The sequence below is a fragment of the Sphaerodactylus townsendi genome, linkage group LG03 (assembly GCF_021028975.2).
Source record: "Sphaerodactylus townsendi isolate TG3544 linkage group LG03, MPM_Stown_v2.3, whole genome shotgun sequence".
Taxonomy (NCBI): Eukaryota; Metazoa; Chordata; class Lepidosauria; order Squamata; family Sphaerodactylidae; genus Sphaerodactylus; species Sphaerodactylus townsendi.
In genome coordinates, this window is record NC_059427.1 from 16,994,492 (window position 1) to 17,012,267 (window position 17,776).

Consider the following 17,776-nt stretch of genomic DNA (forward strand, 5'->3'; position numbering starts at 1 on the left):
GGGTCACACATGTCACCCATTTGTAAAAAGGTAAGGTTCTTTCCCCACATATCCTGGGATAATTTGGGACTTGTAACTTGCCAGGTGGGTGCAGGACATACATACCAAATATTTTGCAGTACCGTTCTGCAGGGTCACTTTATCATTTTGGGCAGTCTGTTTTTCTGTTTTCAGATCCTGTAGCTGCACATAAATTTCATTCTGAGCAAAAAGAACAAAATTTTTTACAGTCATCAAGAGCAACTTCCACCCAGGCGAACGGGCTAATCAAGGGGGCCATACCGTCTGGCACAGGAGCTTTGAGATATAGTCATTACTCATACCACCCCAGCGGACCCCAACAATCCTGTTCCTTGTAGGGTAGAAAATGCCAAAGTACACAAAACTTAATTTCTACAGAACAGTACCTATAGCAAGTGCTCAATTATATGGGAGCAGAAGAACAGAAGTTTGGCTTTATAGCCCTCCTTTCTCTCCTTTAAGGAGTCTCAAAGTGGCTTACAAACTCCCTCTCTTCTCCCCACAACAGACACTTTGTGATGTAGGTGGGGTTGAGAGAGTTTGGAGAGAACTGTGACTGGTCCAAGGTCACCCAGCAGGTGGAGGAGTGGGGAATCAAACTCGGTTCTCCAGATTAGAGTCCGCCGCTCTTAACCACTACACCACACTGGCTTCCCCAATTTATTTTTAATTTTAAAGCACCATCAGCAGACAACAGTTTTGAACACAGAAGCATGCCAAAGAAGAGGATGGAGTTTGAGCCTTTACTTCTTGTGACATTTATTCAATCTTAATCAAACACATACACTCACACTAGGAGAAGAGAGATACGGAATCCCCCTCATGGGACAAACAGAAGGCTGGGGCAGAGCAACAGGGGCCAGGTAAACAGAGCAGGGCAAAGGTGATCAACTTGGAACTATCTACAACTGCTGCTGGAAGTAAATTAAATTCAGAAAAAAACAGTAAATAGATCCACTCACAAGCCTCCTGTGTGACATGACGTTTGATCCTACAATAAGCTACCTGAATAAATTTTTAAACAGCAAAGCCAAATCCACCACAACCAGTTGAATCCAGCTATGATTCTTCCTTCATATAACCCTGCAAGGTAAGCTAGGTTTAGACTAGAAAACCTGTGAGGTTCATGCTGAGTGGGGGATTTGTCCCCTTTGACATTCTCACAATTGTTTTCACGCATTTGCCAATGGAAGCATCTCTGACAGCAATTTTGACATCAGGAATGAATGGGCCAGTGAAGAAGATGAAGAGAAGAGTTTGGATGTATACCCTGCCTTTCTCTACTGTAAGGAATCTCAAAGTGGCTTACGAATGGCTTTCCCCTCTCCTCCTTATAATAGACACTGAGAAAACTGTGACTATACTCTGTTCAGGATAAAGATGACAGGACATTTGTGAATTCATTCACCATTTCCTAGACCATCTTTGTTTTAGAATGGGTCCAAATGCTTGGGAACAGAACTAGGCAGGCACCTGGACCCAAGAGGAGCATTCTAGAACAAAGATGGTCCAGGGAATGGCAGATTAATTCACAAATGCCCTGTCATCTTTATCCTGATAGCCCAAGGTCACCCCAATAGGCTTCATGTGCAGGAGAGGGGGAACAAATTCAGTTTACCAGATTACAGTCCACTGCACATGAGGCGTGGGGAATCAAACCTGGTTCTCCAGATTAGAGTCCACCATTCTTAACCACCTCACCATGCTGGCTCTTTCATTGCAAATGCCTTAACAGTCCAGGTGCCGTGGAGCACAGCCAAGGTAGCTGGCCATTGCTTCTACATCCCCATGAAGGAACTCCCAGGCACTGGTGGGCCACTATGAGAAAGAGCTGGACTAGATGGACTCTGGTCTGATCCAGCTGGCTTGTTCTTATGTTCTTATGTTCAGGATAATGAAAGCATTTTCTTCCAGGCCAGACTGCCCAGGGATCCTGAAAGCATTTCGCATTCCTAAGGGCATAGGATCACTGGGGAGGGGAGGGTGGGGGAAGCTGTGAATTGCTCAGGGGGTTGGACTAGATGACCCTTGGGATCCCTTCCGGCCCTATGTTTCTTCGTTTCTTCTTACCTTATATTCCCGGGCTGCCTCCTCCAGAGGAAGAACCGTGTGAGCCCTGTGCTGTCTGGATTTGTCACAGACCAAGCAGAGGAAGGCGCGATCCTCCTTACAGAAGACTTTTAGAGGCTCTTGGTGTTCCTCACACATCCTCTCCGCCCTGGATCCAGGAACCAAGTCCGGAAGACTCAGCCATCTCACCAGCTGTGCCCCCTTCCTTCCAGTAGTCGCCCCGCGGCTACAGCTGCTGCTGCTCCTCCTCTTCGGAGGACTTTCCATCCCCCGTGGGAGGCCGACCAGGTTTTCCTCCGGCTCTCCCATCTTCCGAGCAGCACAAGCTGGCCAAACCTGAGCGCAGCCCCTGTTTGGAGACACCGGACTTTCTGCAGTGCTCCAGGCAGAACAAGGATCTTCGCCTTTTGCAGAGCCGCTGGCCAAGGCTGCCCAGCAAGCCCCCCCCCCTCCCCCCGAGAAGTTAAAGTTTCGCTTTCCTACGCAGCCTGGAACAGGAAACTGGGTAATATTTTTGTTCTCTTGTGTTCTGATTGGCTGAAATGAAAAAGGCTCTGCCTGCCTGCTTGGGTTGGCAAATCTTTTTTTTCCCCCTTTTCCAGCCGGCTTTCTTTAACAGAAGATTGAAGTTGCAGACATTGGCAGGAGATGAGGTTGAACTCCTCCTCCTCTCCTTCCAGCTCTAAACCACCTGGGCGTAATCCAGGGCCATGGTGTTACCACGCTGCCCTTGGTAACTTTTACTAACTCCGAAGTGCCCAGCTCTCGGCAGCGCCCAGGAACCCAAGCAAGACCCGACACGGCGAGTATAATAAACAAAGAAGGTTTATTGAGATGCTAACCTAAGTGTCAGCACCTCAGTTCCACCCAGCCACTGCACTGCCTAGCAGTCTTACAACATCTTAAATACACTTCCTCCCGTCGGGAGCCCGGGAGAACCCAAGACAGCCCACCTTCACCAGCTAGCCACATTAACAAAAAATCTAAAACAACCAATCATGCATTTTGCAACATGCAGGAATCCAATCAGAGATTCTGATGGGTGCTGTCCCCTTCTTGGATTTCTGTGCCGGTAGAATATTAGGGACAGAAAGGCGATGACGTATGCCCTGGCGGGAGAATCACAAAGGGTCCTTCAGGTGTTTGGGGTCAGGAAATGGAGCTTGATGACGAGCTTGATGACGCTGGCCCCTTATCTGCCTACTGATGGGATTAGGCAGGGCGAGGCGCTTCTTCTCCTTTTGTTCGCACCCATCAGGACCCTTTACACGTGAAAAGGGTGGGCTCAGGTGGAGCCGGGATGTGTCCCTGCCTTGAGCCAAGGAAGTTCCATGCAGTCAAAAATACAGAGAAACTTATAAATCCTGCTTTCCTACCTAATACAGTCGGCTTCTATCTAACTAACATAGCAATAAAACATAGTTGAATCTTCAATTCAAAATCCAGAAGTGGGATAAATTCGCCTTTGGCTCCGCTATCATTGGGTCAGCTGGCAACCCTGCCTCCACCCCTCCCAAGAGTTACCCCCCCCACACTAATCTAAGGCCCCTTCCACACATGCAGAATAATCCACCTTCAATCCACTTTCACAACTGTTTGCAAGTGGATTTTGCTATTCCGCACAGTAAAATCCAGCTGCAAGATGCATTGAAAATGGATTGCAAATGCATTATCCTGCATGTGAGGAAGGGGCCTAAATGTGACTTCCCCCCCGAATAAACGTGCATAGGATCGAACGGGTTGCACAACTGCAATACTTCCAAGTAGACACACTCAGGACTGGGCTGTCAAAGAACAGTCCTAGGCTAGGCACACTTTGCTTGAGAAAAAAATCTCTGTGAGTATAACAGGACTTCTCAGTAAACATACTAAGGTACAAGTTGTTGGGAGAATGTACACCTCACTAAAACATTTTAATTTTTTTCCCCCTTTCAGTCTCTTAGGAAAAAAGTACAAGGCATGAATAACTCTCACAGTCCCTCCTATTTCACCTTTGCCTGTCGTGGAGATGTGAGGCAGTTCTGAATGGCATAGGAGTATTGCCATGTGGTGCAGTGGTTACAGTGGTGGGCTAGGATCGCAGAGCCCGAGGTCTATACTTCGTAGTGGGATCCAAAATTTTTAATACCGTGTTTCCCCGAAAATAAGACAGTGTCTTATATTAATTTTTGCTCCCAAAGATGCGCTATGTCTTATTTTCAGGGGATGTCTTATTTTTCTGTATTCTGTTCGTCGGGCATGCTTCCAAGCAAAAACTTTGCAAGGCCTACTTTCGGGGGATGCCTTATATTTTGCACTTCAGCAAAACCTCTATGTCTTATTTTCCGGGGATGTCTTATATTCGGGGAAACAGGGTAACAGGTTCCCACGGTGGTGGGATTCAAACTGTGGCGTAGCGCCAGCGGAGCTGGGCGGGGCACGACGGGGGTGTGGCCGGGCATTCCGGGGCGGGGCATTCCTGGGTGGGGCTGTGGCAAGGACACAGCCGCTGCGCCAGTCCTTGGGAGGAAACGAATGCACGCAGGCGCAGGCTGTCACGCACGCCGCTGTACCTCCTGCTAGACTGCTTCAAGTTCTGCGCGCTACTGCTGAGAGGAGGGGCGTAACTAAGGCAAAAATCACGTGGCAAAATCACCAATTAGTTCCCCCCTCTCGGCACACACAAACAGTTAGTAACCTACTCTTGGGAACCTGTGAGAACCTGCTGGATCCCACCTCTGTCTATACTGCCACTCTGCCATGGGAGCGCAACTTACTGGATGACCTTGGACCAGCTGGGTACTCTCTCTCATCTTGACCCACCTTACAATGTTACTGCTGTAAAAATAGGGGGGCGGTAATGTGTGCCTCCCTGAACTAAAGAATGTACTAAAATGTATTAATGTCCATTTTTAAAATGTACTAAACCCATCAATAATACTTTCTCCTGCACCCCATCAGAATAGGTTGGTCAGGTGCTCCTGAGGTGGCAGAAGCCAATTACCTCTGAGCTGATGAACAAGTCCAGCCAACCCCATGATCCAACAGAGAGATGGGATTATGTTATTATTGTGTAGATGTCATATTATGGAGGGGGGGCTCCATATTACATTACTCTTTTTGTTCATCTTTAAATGCTTTGCCTGCTTCCTTTGGTTCTTTTTTTTTGGGGGGGGGGGGGCTAGTCCTGTTTCTGTGCCTCCAGCAGAAACATGGCATGCAGAAGTGAAGCCCATGAAGCTTTTTTTGTGGGGGGAGGAAAGGCTATGAAAATAAGTAGCACAAAAAGCTTCCGCCGCTAAATTGTGGCGTGTCAGGTTGCCATTAATGGGTTCTGGAGGAGGGCTAGTCAAAAAGCTAGCAAGCAGCTCAGAGGAAGATTCTGGAGCACTGGAATTTTGCGCATAACTCCCAAGTTCCAAACTCACGGACTCCAGTCACCTTCTGACACCCCTACCTATTGCCACTACACTACACTATCCTATTGCCACTACACTATTCCAGGAAATAACCCAACTTCTTAAACATCTATCCACATTCACACTAAATGGCTTTACTCTGAGCCAAATAACTGGTCTATCAAGGTCTATTTTGTCTGACTTTCACCTGTTCCTTTTTTTAAAAATTGGAAGTGTCACAGATTGAATTTTGGGGGTTTCTGCGTGCCACTGAGTCACAGCCACTTCACAGAGAATGGGAAGTAAGAATAAATAATGCAAGCAGAGAATTACATGGATTTATCTGAGTCATACTTGCATATAAATCTTCACTTTAATAGGCATCATATGCAACTGGAACAGTTTCATATCAAAATCAACATGAAAATACATTGTCTTATCACTGACTTTTGAATTTTTTTCCAAAACTAGAAAATGGTATACAATTTGTATGATTTTATATGATTGCATGAAATTGCAGAACTAGAAAATGGTATACAATTTGCATGATTTTATATGTGCATAGCATGATTTACTATAATTTGGCACAATAGTTGGAGTTTCTCTTCAGAGGATTCAGACATTGTTCCATAGTATAAATATTTGTCCTGCCTTAGGATAGGTGATCAACAGTGCATTTCTAAGAATATTTCCTGAGAATGTACTGCCTACTGAATAGATATTATGAGTAGACCTGATCATTTGCAAGTCGTACGTATCCTGTACACTTCTACTGTTGTAAGAGACTGTCTCTGTCAAAAGGCAAAAAAATCATCCTGTGTGTGAATGTGTTTCTGCTTCACTGCAATTTGTCCAGGATAAAATCTCACTGGTAAAGTCTCAGCTCTGTTCCTGGCCATACCCAGAGCCAAGGGAGGAATCTCTCCTGACCAAAAGTAGCAGATGAAAAAACATAGATCAAAGCTGCTGTATCGGCATCAAAAAAGGCCACCTGATCCTCTTCATAGTCCAGAAAAACCTGGATCCTCCGGGGCCAGCTGTTCAGGGACAGGGTGGTCACAGGGTAAGTCAGAGCCTCAAAGTAATCTCCATACTGTTGTAGTGCCCAGATCTGCTCCTCAGGGCTAGGGATGATTTCTCCTTTTCGCCTCACAGATTCTTTGGCGAAGCCCACAGCCCAGTATCTCCCACTCCCCACTTCAACTTCCCAGTAGTGTCTCCCTGATATGAATCCCTCACAGCCCAACACGCATGGATAAGTATCAAATCTCTCGGGACTGTCAGATACATCCTGCCATATATCTCCCAGTCGCACGCTCTTCTGGTCGGCAGAGAGGATGAGGAATGGGTTTGCAGTATCTGGGTCCAGAGTCACATTCACTTGGAGGGTAGAGAACATAGGAGAAGAGAGTCAGAAGTAGTTGCGGCAAAGAGTGAAAATCAGAGCATAAGTCTGGTCATGTCAAACAATAATGGCTGTAGCCAGTGGTGGGATCCAAAAATTTTAGTAACAGGTTCCCATGGTGGTAGGATTCAAATTGTGGCGTAGCGCCAATGGGGCTGGGCGGGACACAACGGGGGCGTGGCCAGGCATTCCGGGGCGGGGCATTCCGGGGCGGGGCTGTGGCAAGGACACAGCCACTGCGCAGGTCCTTGGGCGGGAAACGAATGGACGCAGGCGCAGGCTGCCACGCACGCCGGTACACCTCCTGCTAGACTGCTTCAAGTTCTGCGCGCTACTGCTGAGAGGAGGCAAAAATCACGTGGCAAAATCACCAATTAGTAACCCCCTCTCGGCACACACAAATAATTAGTAACCTACTCTTGGGAACCTTTGGGAACCTGTGAGAACCTGCTGGATCCCACCTCTGGCTGTAGCTGAAATGTGTACACAAGAACTCACCTCTTCTGCCTGTTCTTTTTGCAACCTCAGCAAAGGGCAGGTCAAACAATCTTCGCCTCCCTTTTGGGGTCCCCAGTGCATGTTTTAACAAGGATGGGCTTTTCAGTTCAGACGGCAGAGCGTCTAGTGAGGGAAAGAGAAAGAAAAAGTAGCTTCCACATGCTCAAGTGCTTAGGTCAGTGGTCCTCAAGCAGGAAACTCTTTCTACATCTTCTTATCAGCTGAGGAGCCCATAGGTTTGCCTGGAGGTTCAGGAACACATTGTAGGGCACACAATTCATGTAAGGCTTATTTGGCCCTACTGTCACTTTAGAACAGGGCCCCCCAACCTTTTTGAGCCTGTGGGCATGTAGGATAGTGAGCACAGCACAAAACAGGAAGTGGAGACAACAACAAAAATGGCTGCCGCAGGGATATAATTTTAAAAACATACTGGAGAAGAAGAGTGAAAGAATAAAACCAACACTATGGCGGCAGCTTCCACTGAAATACTGTTATTTTAATCTGCATCGCCGATCACCAGTGGCCAAACAGAAATGCTGATGGACAAGCACCTAATCTAGTCCCACCCCCTTTCTAAAAATACTTAGTGGGCACCAAGAAAGATGTTCGTGAACATCACACTGGGAATCCCTGCTTTAACATGTACAGAGAATGCGACCTAGAACGCACCCAACGTTCCCAACATTCACACATTCATTGTCATGGTATGTAAGCCATAGTTCAAAGGAACTTGTCAGTCATTACTGATCTTCTCACTAAAGAGTCCCAATAACCTTCTCAGAAGTCTCAGGCATCCCTGTAACTCAATTTGAAAATCACTTGAGCGGGACATTACTGCAGACTTCACACATGGAGAAATTAGTACCATCAAGATCACAACAAACTGGGCTGCCGGCTGGGAGCCGGGGGGCAGGCTTGGGGGGAGGGTGTTCTCGGGCTTCATTGGTCCCGCCCATGTCGATGATGACATGGGTGGGTCTGAGGGCATCCAAAGACGACAAGGCAGCAGGACTTGCCATCTTCCTGGTCACGTGGGGAGGGGGGCGATTTTGCACTCCCATGTTAGTGGCGCCCAGAGACAGAGGGTACCCCTCATCCATAGGCAGATATGCCACTGGGGTGGGGTCATGTGGGGCTTTTGCCCAGAAGGACTTCTGATTGACTGCAGATTTTTTTAAAAAATGTTGCTTCAGCAGCAGCTTCCACTGAAGCACAAGGACCTTCACTGTGTGACTTAACGTAAGCTTTGCAGCCATTTTTTGGCTGACTCTACCTCCTGAGGCAGTCATTTTATAGATGGCCCACCACACTGTCAGAATTCCAGAGGTGCCCTTGGGATAAAAAAGGATGAGGGATCCCTGGGCTCGAGACTTACTTTTTTAAAAAAAATGAAAGCCAGGAATTCAGAGAACCTGCTTAGCCAATCGTTACAATGGGATCTTAATATATTAGCACCATTTTTTTAAAATGAAGTCATGATATCGATGTAAGCATGCCCAAAATACCAAAAGGATGTATGCACTGTCATGCTACCATGTACGCCACAGATGACAATAACACGCTCCCTTGAAAAATTCTGATTATTATGGGTGTAATGGAGGATAGAAGGGTAGATTAAAAATATAGCTATATGTATAAAATAATGACCAAAGCAGCACATGCAACAATAGCTTTAAGCTGGAAAGAAAAGAAAAAATGGACAATCCAGAAATGGTTGGAATATATCTGGGAACAAGTGACACTGGACATTTTCGATATAATAACAAAAAATAAACTGTGGCAAGATAAACAGAATGAAATTCTGAAGATATGGACAATATATGTGGACTGGATGAAAGAAGCTGGAGTCAATGAGGTGATATGGGAGAAGAGATTACAAAGAATGAACTTACTGCTATTTGTTTGATAAAACAATGAAGAAAATACAGGGGGGAGGGGAAAATGTATTGTTTGAAAACGAATGAAGAAAAGTATTAATATAAAATGGAATATTCAAATGATACGGTAAAAAATTATAAAAATAAAAAAAATTCTGATTATTTAAGGCACATGATCAACCCAAAAGCAAATATACAAAGCAATAGCCCATTTCAGCCAGTAATATTATTTCCTGTTTGTTCCAGCTCTGATACCTTTGAATTTCTTTCTGATTTCTTCTAGATTCATGCTTTCCTCAGAAAATGCATTCAGCCTTTTTTCTAGATCGAGATGATGCTCCATTGGCTGCTGGATCTTCTGATGTTCACACCTGGAAGGAGATAAAGGCTGAAACCTACATTCTGGAACAAGATTACTACGAAATACCAGACCACAGCCACACAGCCTGGAAAACCCACCACCACCAGTTGAATCCGGCCGTGAAAGCCTTCGACAATATGTTCGACATGTTTCCCAATGCTGAACCTGTTGCCCAGGTTTAGTACAGTAGCGGATAATTGCCTACTTCAGGTTGCCATCAAAAGATGGTAAGAGCAAGGAAGGAAAGATCACATACCTGTTTAAGATGTTTGTGAGATCCTGGAAACAAAGAGAGAAATGGAAAGTGAAATAATGCTCATCAAGACCACTCGTGCCTCTATCGCTATTTATTGGGGCCATCATATGGTGAAGGCCTGGTCTTCGTATGCAGTGGAGGCCAGAATAAAATGTGATGCTAGCGAGGCAGACAGCTTATCCATGCAATTGGCTCAGGGTTTTATTTAAGGCATGCTACAACCATGTGTGCAACCATGTGTGCTTTATCAACACAGCAGCACAACATCTGTAAGAACTACAGATTTCTGGGGTGTAAAGTAAGCACATGTAGCTTAAAAGTTTCTAATGAATATGTCCCAGCCTTTATACCGCAGCACTGATTTTAACAGTGTGAAGGGCTGCTTTCCATGGTTGTTTACATCTCCTTTGCAAAAGCAGAGGTCTGTTTTGTAAATGGGTTGTCTACTTTGGCAAAATATTTTTCAGGGAATTTTGAACTGATAGGTCCTGAACTGATAGGTCCTGCAAGAAATGAATGAGTGACAGGATTATGCTCATCTTTGAAGTATTTGTTTCTCCCCAACAGGCAATATAAGAGATGACCCTCCAAAGATCTTGAGGGATATGCTCTAAGACTGCTTTCAAGTACTGTGAGGCCCAAGATCAAACATTTCAGATAAGCTTCTCCCACAGTTGATGTTATGAACACCTCACATCAGGGAGCTGCCTTTTTGGCATATATCAAAAATATTTTTGTTGTACCATTTCTGTGTCAAGTTCAGTCAACAAGGGCATAAAGACAGTGTTTGTGGATGGCTAACTGCCCAGTTATAGAAGTCATCTTCACTGACGAATGACCAGACTTGGATAATCTGTGAATTATGATTGAAGTCTAGAAAATTATGCATGGGATAGAAAATGCTGACAGAGAGAAATTTTTCTCTCTTTCTCACAATACTAGAACCAGGGGGCATACATGGAAAATGCTGGGGGGAAGAATTAGGACTAATAAAAGGAAACACTTCTTCACACAACATGTGATTGGTGTTTGGAATATGCTGCCACAGGAGGTGGTGATGGCCACTAACCTGGATAGCTTTAAAAGGGGCTTGGACAGATTTATGGAGGAGAAGTCGATCTATGGCTACCAATCTTGATCCTCTTTGATCTGAGATTGCAAATGCCTTAACAGACCAGGTGCTCGGGAGCAACAGCCACAGAAGGCCATTGCTTTCACATCCTGCATGTGAGCTTCCAATGGCACCTGGTGGGCCACTGCGAGTAGCAGAGAGCTGGACTAGATGGACTCTGGTCTGATCCAGCTGGCTTGTTCTTATGTTCTTAATGTTATCTGGTTAACTGAAGCAAGAAAGTCAAAGGACATGGGAAGGCAAATAAAAAAGGTTCCCTAGAAATATGTCCTGGGATCACATATGGGTGATCAATTAGCTCCTGAACACAAGCAAAACCCTTATCTCCAAATTCCAAAGGGAGTGGGGAAGGGGTGCAACTTCACACCAGCAGCCTACCTTGTTCCTCATACATGTTCTCACCTGCAGAAATTCATTTGCTGGATGGCTACACTTCTCTTCTATCTCACTGATGAGGTCACTGAGATTTGAAATCTCTTCCGACAGTTTGAAAGTGATGGCCTTTTTCTCCTTTATCAGCTCATTCTCTAGTTGTTCCATCTTGGCAAGCAGAAGTTGTTCTTGATCCCCCAGAAACTGATGCAGCAGCTTGAATTCAGACACGACCCTCTTCCCTTCATTGCCCAACCTTTCCTATAAGGAGCAGATACAAAGAGTGAGTGGGCAACACAGCTGAGCATTTCATAATACAGTTCGTAAGACTCATTCAGACCCAAAGAGAACATTATGACTTGTGGAGGAAACTACCAGGTCTTATATTAATTTTTGCTCCAAAAGATGCATTAGGGCTTATTCTCAGGCTCATTCCACACATGCAGAATAATACACTTTCAAACTGCTTTCAATGCTCTTTGAAGCTGTGCGGAATGGCAAAATCCACTTGCAAACAGTTGTGAAAGTGGTTTGAAAATGCATTATTTTGCGTGTGCGGAAGGGGCCTCAGGGAATGTCTTATTTTTTCCATGATTTTGCGCCCCCCCCCCCATGTGACCAGATCAGCTGCACCAGGGAATATGTAACTAGGGCTTATTTTTGGAGTAGGTCTTATATTCTTGGTGGAATGCTTTACCATCTGCTGTCTGGGCCCTGTGGGACCTTGGTGAGTTCCGCAGGGCCTGTAAGACCGAGTTATTCCACCGGGCCTTTGGGGATGCCGGCTGCAGACTGCCTGCCCCCTCTGCAGCCCCCACGACAGTTTTGCCATCTTCAGCATTGCCTGATCGCTGATTCCATCCATTTTTGGGCAATGCTGGCCCTCCTGGCCTTTGGGTTGGGCGCCATCTGTGCATGCATCTGTGCATGTATTTTTATCTGTAATTTCTGGAATTGCTGTTATAATGTATTTTAATGTATTTTAATGTTTTATCGTTATATTGTATTTATGAGACCTTATACTGTATTTGTTTTATGTCTCATTGTACACCGCCCAGAGCCCTTCGGGGGTTGGACGGTCTATTAAGCCGAATAAATAATAATAATATATTTCAAGCATCCTCTAAAAATTCCAAAATATAATGCTAGGGCTTATTTTCGGGGTAGGTCTTATTTGTGGGGAAACGGTATCTCCTGATGTCATAGAAGCATTTGAATAATCAGGATGAGGGAGGCTGAACAACATATAGCTGCTAAAGCCCTCCTCTCACATTTCCATTCAGAATCATAGGACTAAATAGTGTGTGTCCACAAGACCAGGTTACACAGTGACCCTTAATGCATGTCTTCAGTCAAGGTTCTCTTAATGCTATCATTAATATATTCATGGTTTTGCTTCATTGTGTTTGAGGGATTAATACAAAATGAGAGCAACTCTAGATGAACCCCCAGCTATTGCATCGCATGTACTTATTGCAAAATTACATAAGCTACTGGGGATCTATGACCATATGACAAGCAATTCAGCTGCAAAGATCAATTCAGGGAGGTTTTGGATCAGGGCAATGGCCTTCAGGAAGGGGAGAACTTGATTCTTCCCTCCTGCACTGTTTCCCTAATCAAAAATTCGATCTAGCTGAGTTTTGGGGAGCAATTACTGATGGCAGCGCCCAAGATTCTCCTGGGGGCTGTTTTGGGCCAGAGAAGTTATGTGGGTTAAGATTCCTCTCCTACATATGCTTGTAAGTGTGGTGAAGTCACATCCAACCTATGGTGACCCCAAGAAGAACAGGCAATTAAGCAGAGGTCGTTTGTAATTGACTTTTTCTGCAGAGGGCTCCTTAGAGGCCCTTCTTTCAAGCATGAACTTCTTAGCTTCCAAGATCTGGCAAGATTGGCTTTATCCCTCCCACACTACAATCTCAATCCAAAGTAGGCCATTTCTCTTGACAGCCCAGATGTCAGCCACAATTGTTAAATTGACCTTCATCAGAGTTGGGCACCCAACCAGTAATGGTTGCCTCCATTTTTTTCCACGACCAGTGGCATGATAGCCAAGGATTCACAAATGAAATCATCCCATTTGTTTCACCTCCATACTCGGAGACGGTTCCCTTGTTGATTTGCTGCGGTTGTTGAGGCACCGACAGAAACATCATGGGCAACTCTAAATTGATGGCTTACTAGAAATTGCCTGCTTCTTCTCTCTTCATCTATCTTCAGGGTCTGGAGTTTGTCTCTCCTTTGCCTCAAGGTCTTCAGTTCCATCTGAAACTGGTACTTGGGAGAGAAAAAAAACATTTCACTGGGATGTAAGGAATTTGTATGGAGGCTGAAAGAGAATAAATGCCCTATAAATTATTAGAGAGCCTTTGTTATTATTCAGTTTTCCTGTATGTGATACATGCAATGTTAGAGACAGCATAGTGTAGGGCAGGTGAACTCCAATCTGGAGAACCAGGTTTGATTCCCCACTCCTCCATGTGAACAGTGGAGTCTTATCTGGTGAACCAGATTTGTTACCTCCCTCTTACATTGGTGCTGGGTAACCTTGAGCTAGTCACAGTTCCTCCGAACACTCTCAGCTCCACCTACCTCACAAGGCATCTGTTGCGGGGAGAGGAAGGGAAAGGAGTTTGTAAGCACCTTTGAATCTCCTTAAAAGAGAAAAGTAGGGTATCAAAATGAACTCTTTTAATTCTTATTTCCTATAACTACACAATAACTACTGTAAGCTTTTTTAAAAAAAGGAATCCCTTGCTCAAGCCATGACTGAACAGACAGAAAGAAAGAAAAACAGAGAGTTAACTGTCTGAACTACTTTGAAAAAGGTTCGGGAGAGGTAAAAAAAAAGATGAAATGGGAATATGTTCTCAGGTCCTGGATAGCTTTAAAAAGGGCTTGGACAGATTTATGGAGGAGCAGTCGATCTATGGCTACCAATCTTGACCCTCCTTGATCTCAGATTGCAAATGCCTTAGCAGACCAGGTGCTCAGGAGCAGCAGCAACAGCAGCAGAAGGCCATTGCTTTCACATCCTGCACGTGAGCTCCCAAAGGCACCTGGTGGGCCACTGCGAGTAGCAGAGTGCTGGACTAGATGGACTCTGTTCTGATCCAGCAGGCTAGTTCTTATGTTCTTATCTCCAACCGCTGATTTTTCTCATATTTTGAATACATAAATATTCCTTATAAAAGTCAGCCCAGTGTAATGTTCTGATCAGTTAAACCTATAATATTCTGCATGAAAAAAACTGGTGGTATTTTTTGTTAATTGCTAACCATTTCCATACCCCAGCCAACATAGGCCCCTTCCGCACACGCAAAATAATGCATTTTCAAACCACTTTCACAACTGTTTGCAAGTGGATTTTGCTATTCCACACAGCTTTAAAGAGCACTGAAAGCAGTTTGAAAGTGCATTATTCTGCATGTGCGGAACGAGCCATAGAGTCATGGTTAGGGTGTCAAACGGGATCTAGGAGACGCAGGTTTGAAGCCCCGCTTTGCCAATGCGGCCACTTACTCTTTGTCAGCCTAACCTACCCCACAAGGCTGTTGTGAGGCTAGAATGGTGGGAGAACGAGCTCCCTGGAGAGAGGGCATACTAAAAATGTGTGAAACAAATAAGTTTTTTCCTGAATAGCTTCTCTCTCTCATGAAGCCCTGAAGTGTGGCAGAGGACCCTGAACCTCAGTTGATGAGGCTTCTCCTAAGATCCCTTTGTGAGCTGGGAGATAATAATGCGAGATAATTGCCAGCGAAGAACAGAACTACCTTATAATCCTGGGCAGCCTCCTCAACAGGGATCACGGTGTGATGCCGATGTTCCCGGGAGATTTCACACAACAGGCAGATCTGGATTTTATCATCTTTGCAGAAAATCCTCAGGAGTTCCTGGTGCTTTTCGCACAGTCGCTGCTCTTCCCGGTCTTGCACCCCGGCTGCTTCTCGGTGCCAACACTGGACTGTTTCGGCAATTCGTGCCAGATGCTGGTTGTCCGAGGAGTTTCTTAGCGGGTTGTTTTCCCCGCACTCAGGGCAAGAGTAAGACGCATCTCCCTCCACTTCCTCCCAGCACTGTGCAATGCAGGCTCGGCAGAAATTGTGCCCGCAGGGTGTGGATACAGGGTCTTGGAAGTAGCCTAGGCAAACGGGGCACGAAGCTTCCTTCTTGAGGTTGGCGAAGAAGGGGGTTGCATCCATGATCGTCTTCGCCCGCAGTTTCGCTTTCCCCACTCCGCTGGGATTTGCAACGGATTAGCTCGGTGTCTCTGATTGGCTGAGAGGAGAGGCAGTCGATTCCTGCACACGGCAAGGAAGAACTACGGGAGCAAATCAGAGTTTAAAGCTAGAACTTGTTCCCTTTGGGTGGCAGCAGTTCTACCCACCAATTCCCTTTGGGTGGCAGCAGTTCTGCCTACCTTTAAGATGGAAATTCTGACCTCCAAAGCGTCTGCTGTTTCCCCTTTTCTCTGGAGTCTGTGGCACAAGGAACTGCTTTATGCTGACTGGGACGATTGGTCCCTGTCTTCGCTCTGGTTGGCTCTGACCTCACTCACAGGCAGGGCATTTCCTAATCCCGATACCAGTTAAACTAGAAATGCCAGGGAGGTGTATGTGCTGAGCTTTCCCTCCACTGGGGAGGGAGGGAAGGAAGGAAGGAAGGAAGGAAGGAAGGAAGGAAGGAAGGTAGGTAGGTAGGAAGGAAGGAAGGAAGGTAGGTAGGTAGGTAGGTAGGTAGGTAGGTAGGTACCATGTTTTCCCGAAAATAAGACAGTGTCTTATATTAATTTTTGCTCCCAAAGATGTGCTGTGTCTTATTTTCAGGGGATGTCTTATTTTTCTGTGTTCTGTTCGTCGGGCATGCTTCCAAACAAAAACTTTGCTACGTCTTACTTTCGGGGGATGCCTTATATTTCATAATTCAGCAAAACCTCTACTACGTCTTATTTTCAGGGGATGTCTTATATTCGGGGAAACAGGGTAGGTAGGTAGAGTCAGTTTGTCCGCAGAAACTGCAGCCCATGTTGTCTTTTGAAATTCTGCCAATGAGTCTTTAGAGTGCTGGATTGTGGAGGCCTGTGAGCAAAAGTTTGAGGTGCAATTGGATAGTTCTCTTTAAGCTTATCCTTTCTCATCGGGTTATTGTGAAAAATAAAATAGGGGGGGGGATAATCATTCATGCTACTCTCAGCTCCTTGGAGAAAGGGCAGGATTTAAAAATACACACACATTTAAAAATGCAGTGTCTTGAGATAATGTCAAGGAGACCTTTGTGGATAAATCTAATTTGGGGGTATCAGTTGCATGCCTAGCCCGCCTCCAGTAATCAGGCACATGCGTCACTTTTTAACTCTGGTCTTGTTATCAACTCTAGTCGTGTTACACACTGCCACAAGTTATAGTCATGGCCACTATCTTAGATATCTTTAAAAGGGGTTTAGATCAATCTTTGGAGGGTAGTCCAAAATCAAAAGCCATGTCATGTTTTTAAAACCTCCTGAACTAACACAAGATTTTTACAAGTGTTCATGTTCCCCAGAACTCCTCACCAGATTGGATGTTGCCAAAAATGAAATGGATTTTATACAGCAGGGCTGTTCTTATGGGTTTACTTCCATTATCTGTAAAATGGGCGCACTGCTGGCATTTTTGCTGCAGTAATTTTTGAAGATTTAAAAGCTGTGATCTGTGGAAGTCCTTGGAGACAAAATTTCTAATTTCTGTGTGTCCTTTTTCCTTATAGGCAATAAGCAATCAAAGGGATCAAAAGGCCAGGCTATTATAATGCACATGCCCTCACTAGTTGACTACTGTTATCTTCATAGTTACTCACATGCTAAATGAGTGGATCCCACCCAACACATGCAAATCAAGCTTGCTAATTGCACCCTTTACACTTGTTAACAGGCAAATGGTTCTTATATACTCCACTTACTTTACTACCATCAGATCCTCTGAAAATGCGAGCCGCAGATGCAGGCAAAACTTCAGGAGAAAATGCTACTAGAACATGGCCATACAGCCTGGAAAACACACAACCCCCCAGTGATTCTGGCCATGAAAGCCTTCGACAATACTTGTCAGGGATGCTCTACTGATCCTGCATTGAGCGGGGCGTTGGACTAGATGGCATGTATGGTCCCTTCCTATTCTATGATTCTAAATTTAAAAAAAAGCAGTGATGACAGAGAATTCTGCTTAGCTTTCCAATACCTGTCAATTAATCTCCTGGCAAAAAGGGCACCTTGATTAATCTAAATTCACATTAGTTCTGGCACAACAATAGGATGCTTTTAGAGAATTTTTGCGTTGATTTTCCTTTTATCACCTTTCCCCCCCAAGTCCTGCCCTGATGAGAACTAAACATGCTTCCCCAATGATGGAATGTTGAGAGCAGTT

At 45.1% G+C, this 17,776-nt stretch overlaps 2 protein-coding genes and 1 long non-coding RNA gene across 5 annotated transcripts in view; 1 reads left to right on the top strand and 2 right to left on the bottom strand.

Annotated features, from left to right (window-relative positions):
- The window catches only part of LOC125430193 (E3 ubiquitin-protein ligase TRIM7-like), a 48,554-nt gene extending 45,508 nt beyond the window's left edge, over positions 1-3,046 (bottom strand). For both annotated transcript variants that reach the window (XM_048492022.1, XM_048492021.1), the window contains exons 1-2: positions 2,092-3,046; positions 106-201 (exon numbers count right to left, since the gene is read on the bottom strand). In XM_048492022.1, the coding sequence (XP_048347979.1) occupies positions 106-201; positions 2,092-2,400 (405 nt within the window). In that variant the 5' untranslated portion in view covers positions 2,401-3,046. The remainder of the gene's footprint in view (positions 1-105; positions 202-2,091) is intronic.
- A 2,746-nt stretch (positions 3,047-5,792) lies between these two features.
- Positions 5,793-15,665, bottom strand: LOC125430167 (zinc finger protein RFP-like). 2 transcript variants are annotated; one of them, XM_048491967.1, is made up of 7 exons: positions 15,149-15,665; positions 13,557-13,646; positions 11,403-11,633; positions 9,869-9,891; positions 9,507-9,622; positions 7,372-7,494; positions 5,793-6,848 (listed from the first exon to the last, which is right to left on the bottom strand). In XM_048491967.1, exons 1-7 carry the CDS (start codon positions 15,575-15,577, stop codon positions 6,334-6,336), a joined length of 1,527 nt encoding a protein of 508 aa, XP_048347924.1. In that variant the 5' UTR covers positions 15,578-15,665; the 3' UTR covers positions 5,793-6,333. The 2 variants fall into 2 exon arrangements, with proteins under 2 accessions (XP_048347924.1, XP_048347923.1); XM_048491966.1 differs by having other exon boundaries at positions 13,557-13,652.
- Positions 6,414-10,847, top strand: LOC125430203. Its single transcript, XR_007244105.1, has 3 exons — positions 6,414-6,531; positions 9,535-9,839; positions 10,436-10,847. It is a non-coding gene; the product is annotated as an uncharacterized LOC125430203 (long non-coding RNA).
- Positions 15,666-17,776: the final 2,111 nt, after the last annotated feature.

Bases quoted from the DNA above. Each gene is read 5' to 3' on its own strand.
- LOC125430167 (XM_048491966.1), bottom strand. From the start codon at position 15,577: ATGGATGCAACCCCCTTCTTCGCCAACCTCAAGAAGGAAGCTTCGTGC. The intron at 13,653-15,148 runs GTAGTTCTGTTC...TTCTCTCCCAAG, and splicing joins AGGCTGCCCAGGATTATAAG to TACCAGTTTCAGATGGAACT. The intron at 11,634-13,556 runs GTAAGCCATCAA...TGCTCCTTATAG, and splicing joins GAAGAAGCAGGCAATTTCTA to GAAAGGTTGGGCAATGAAGG.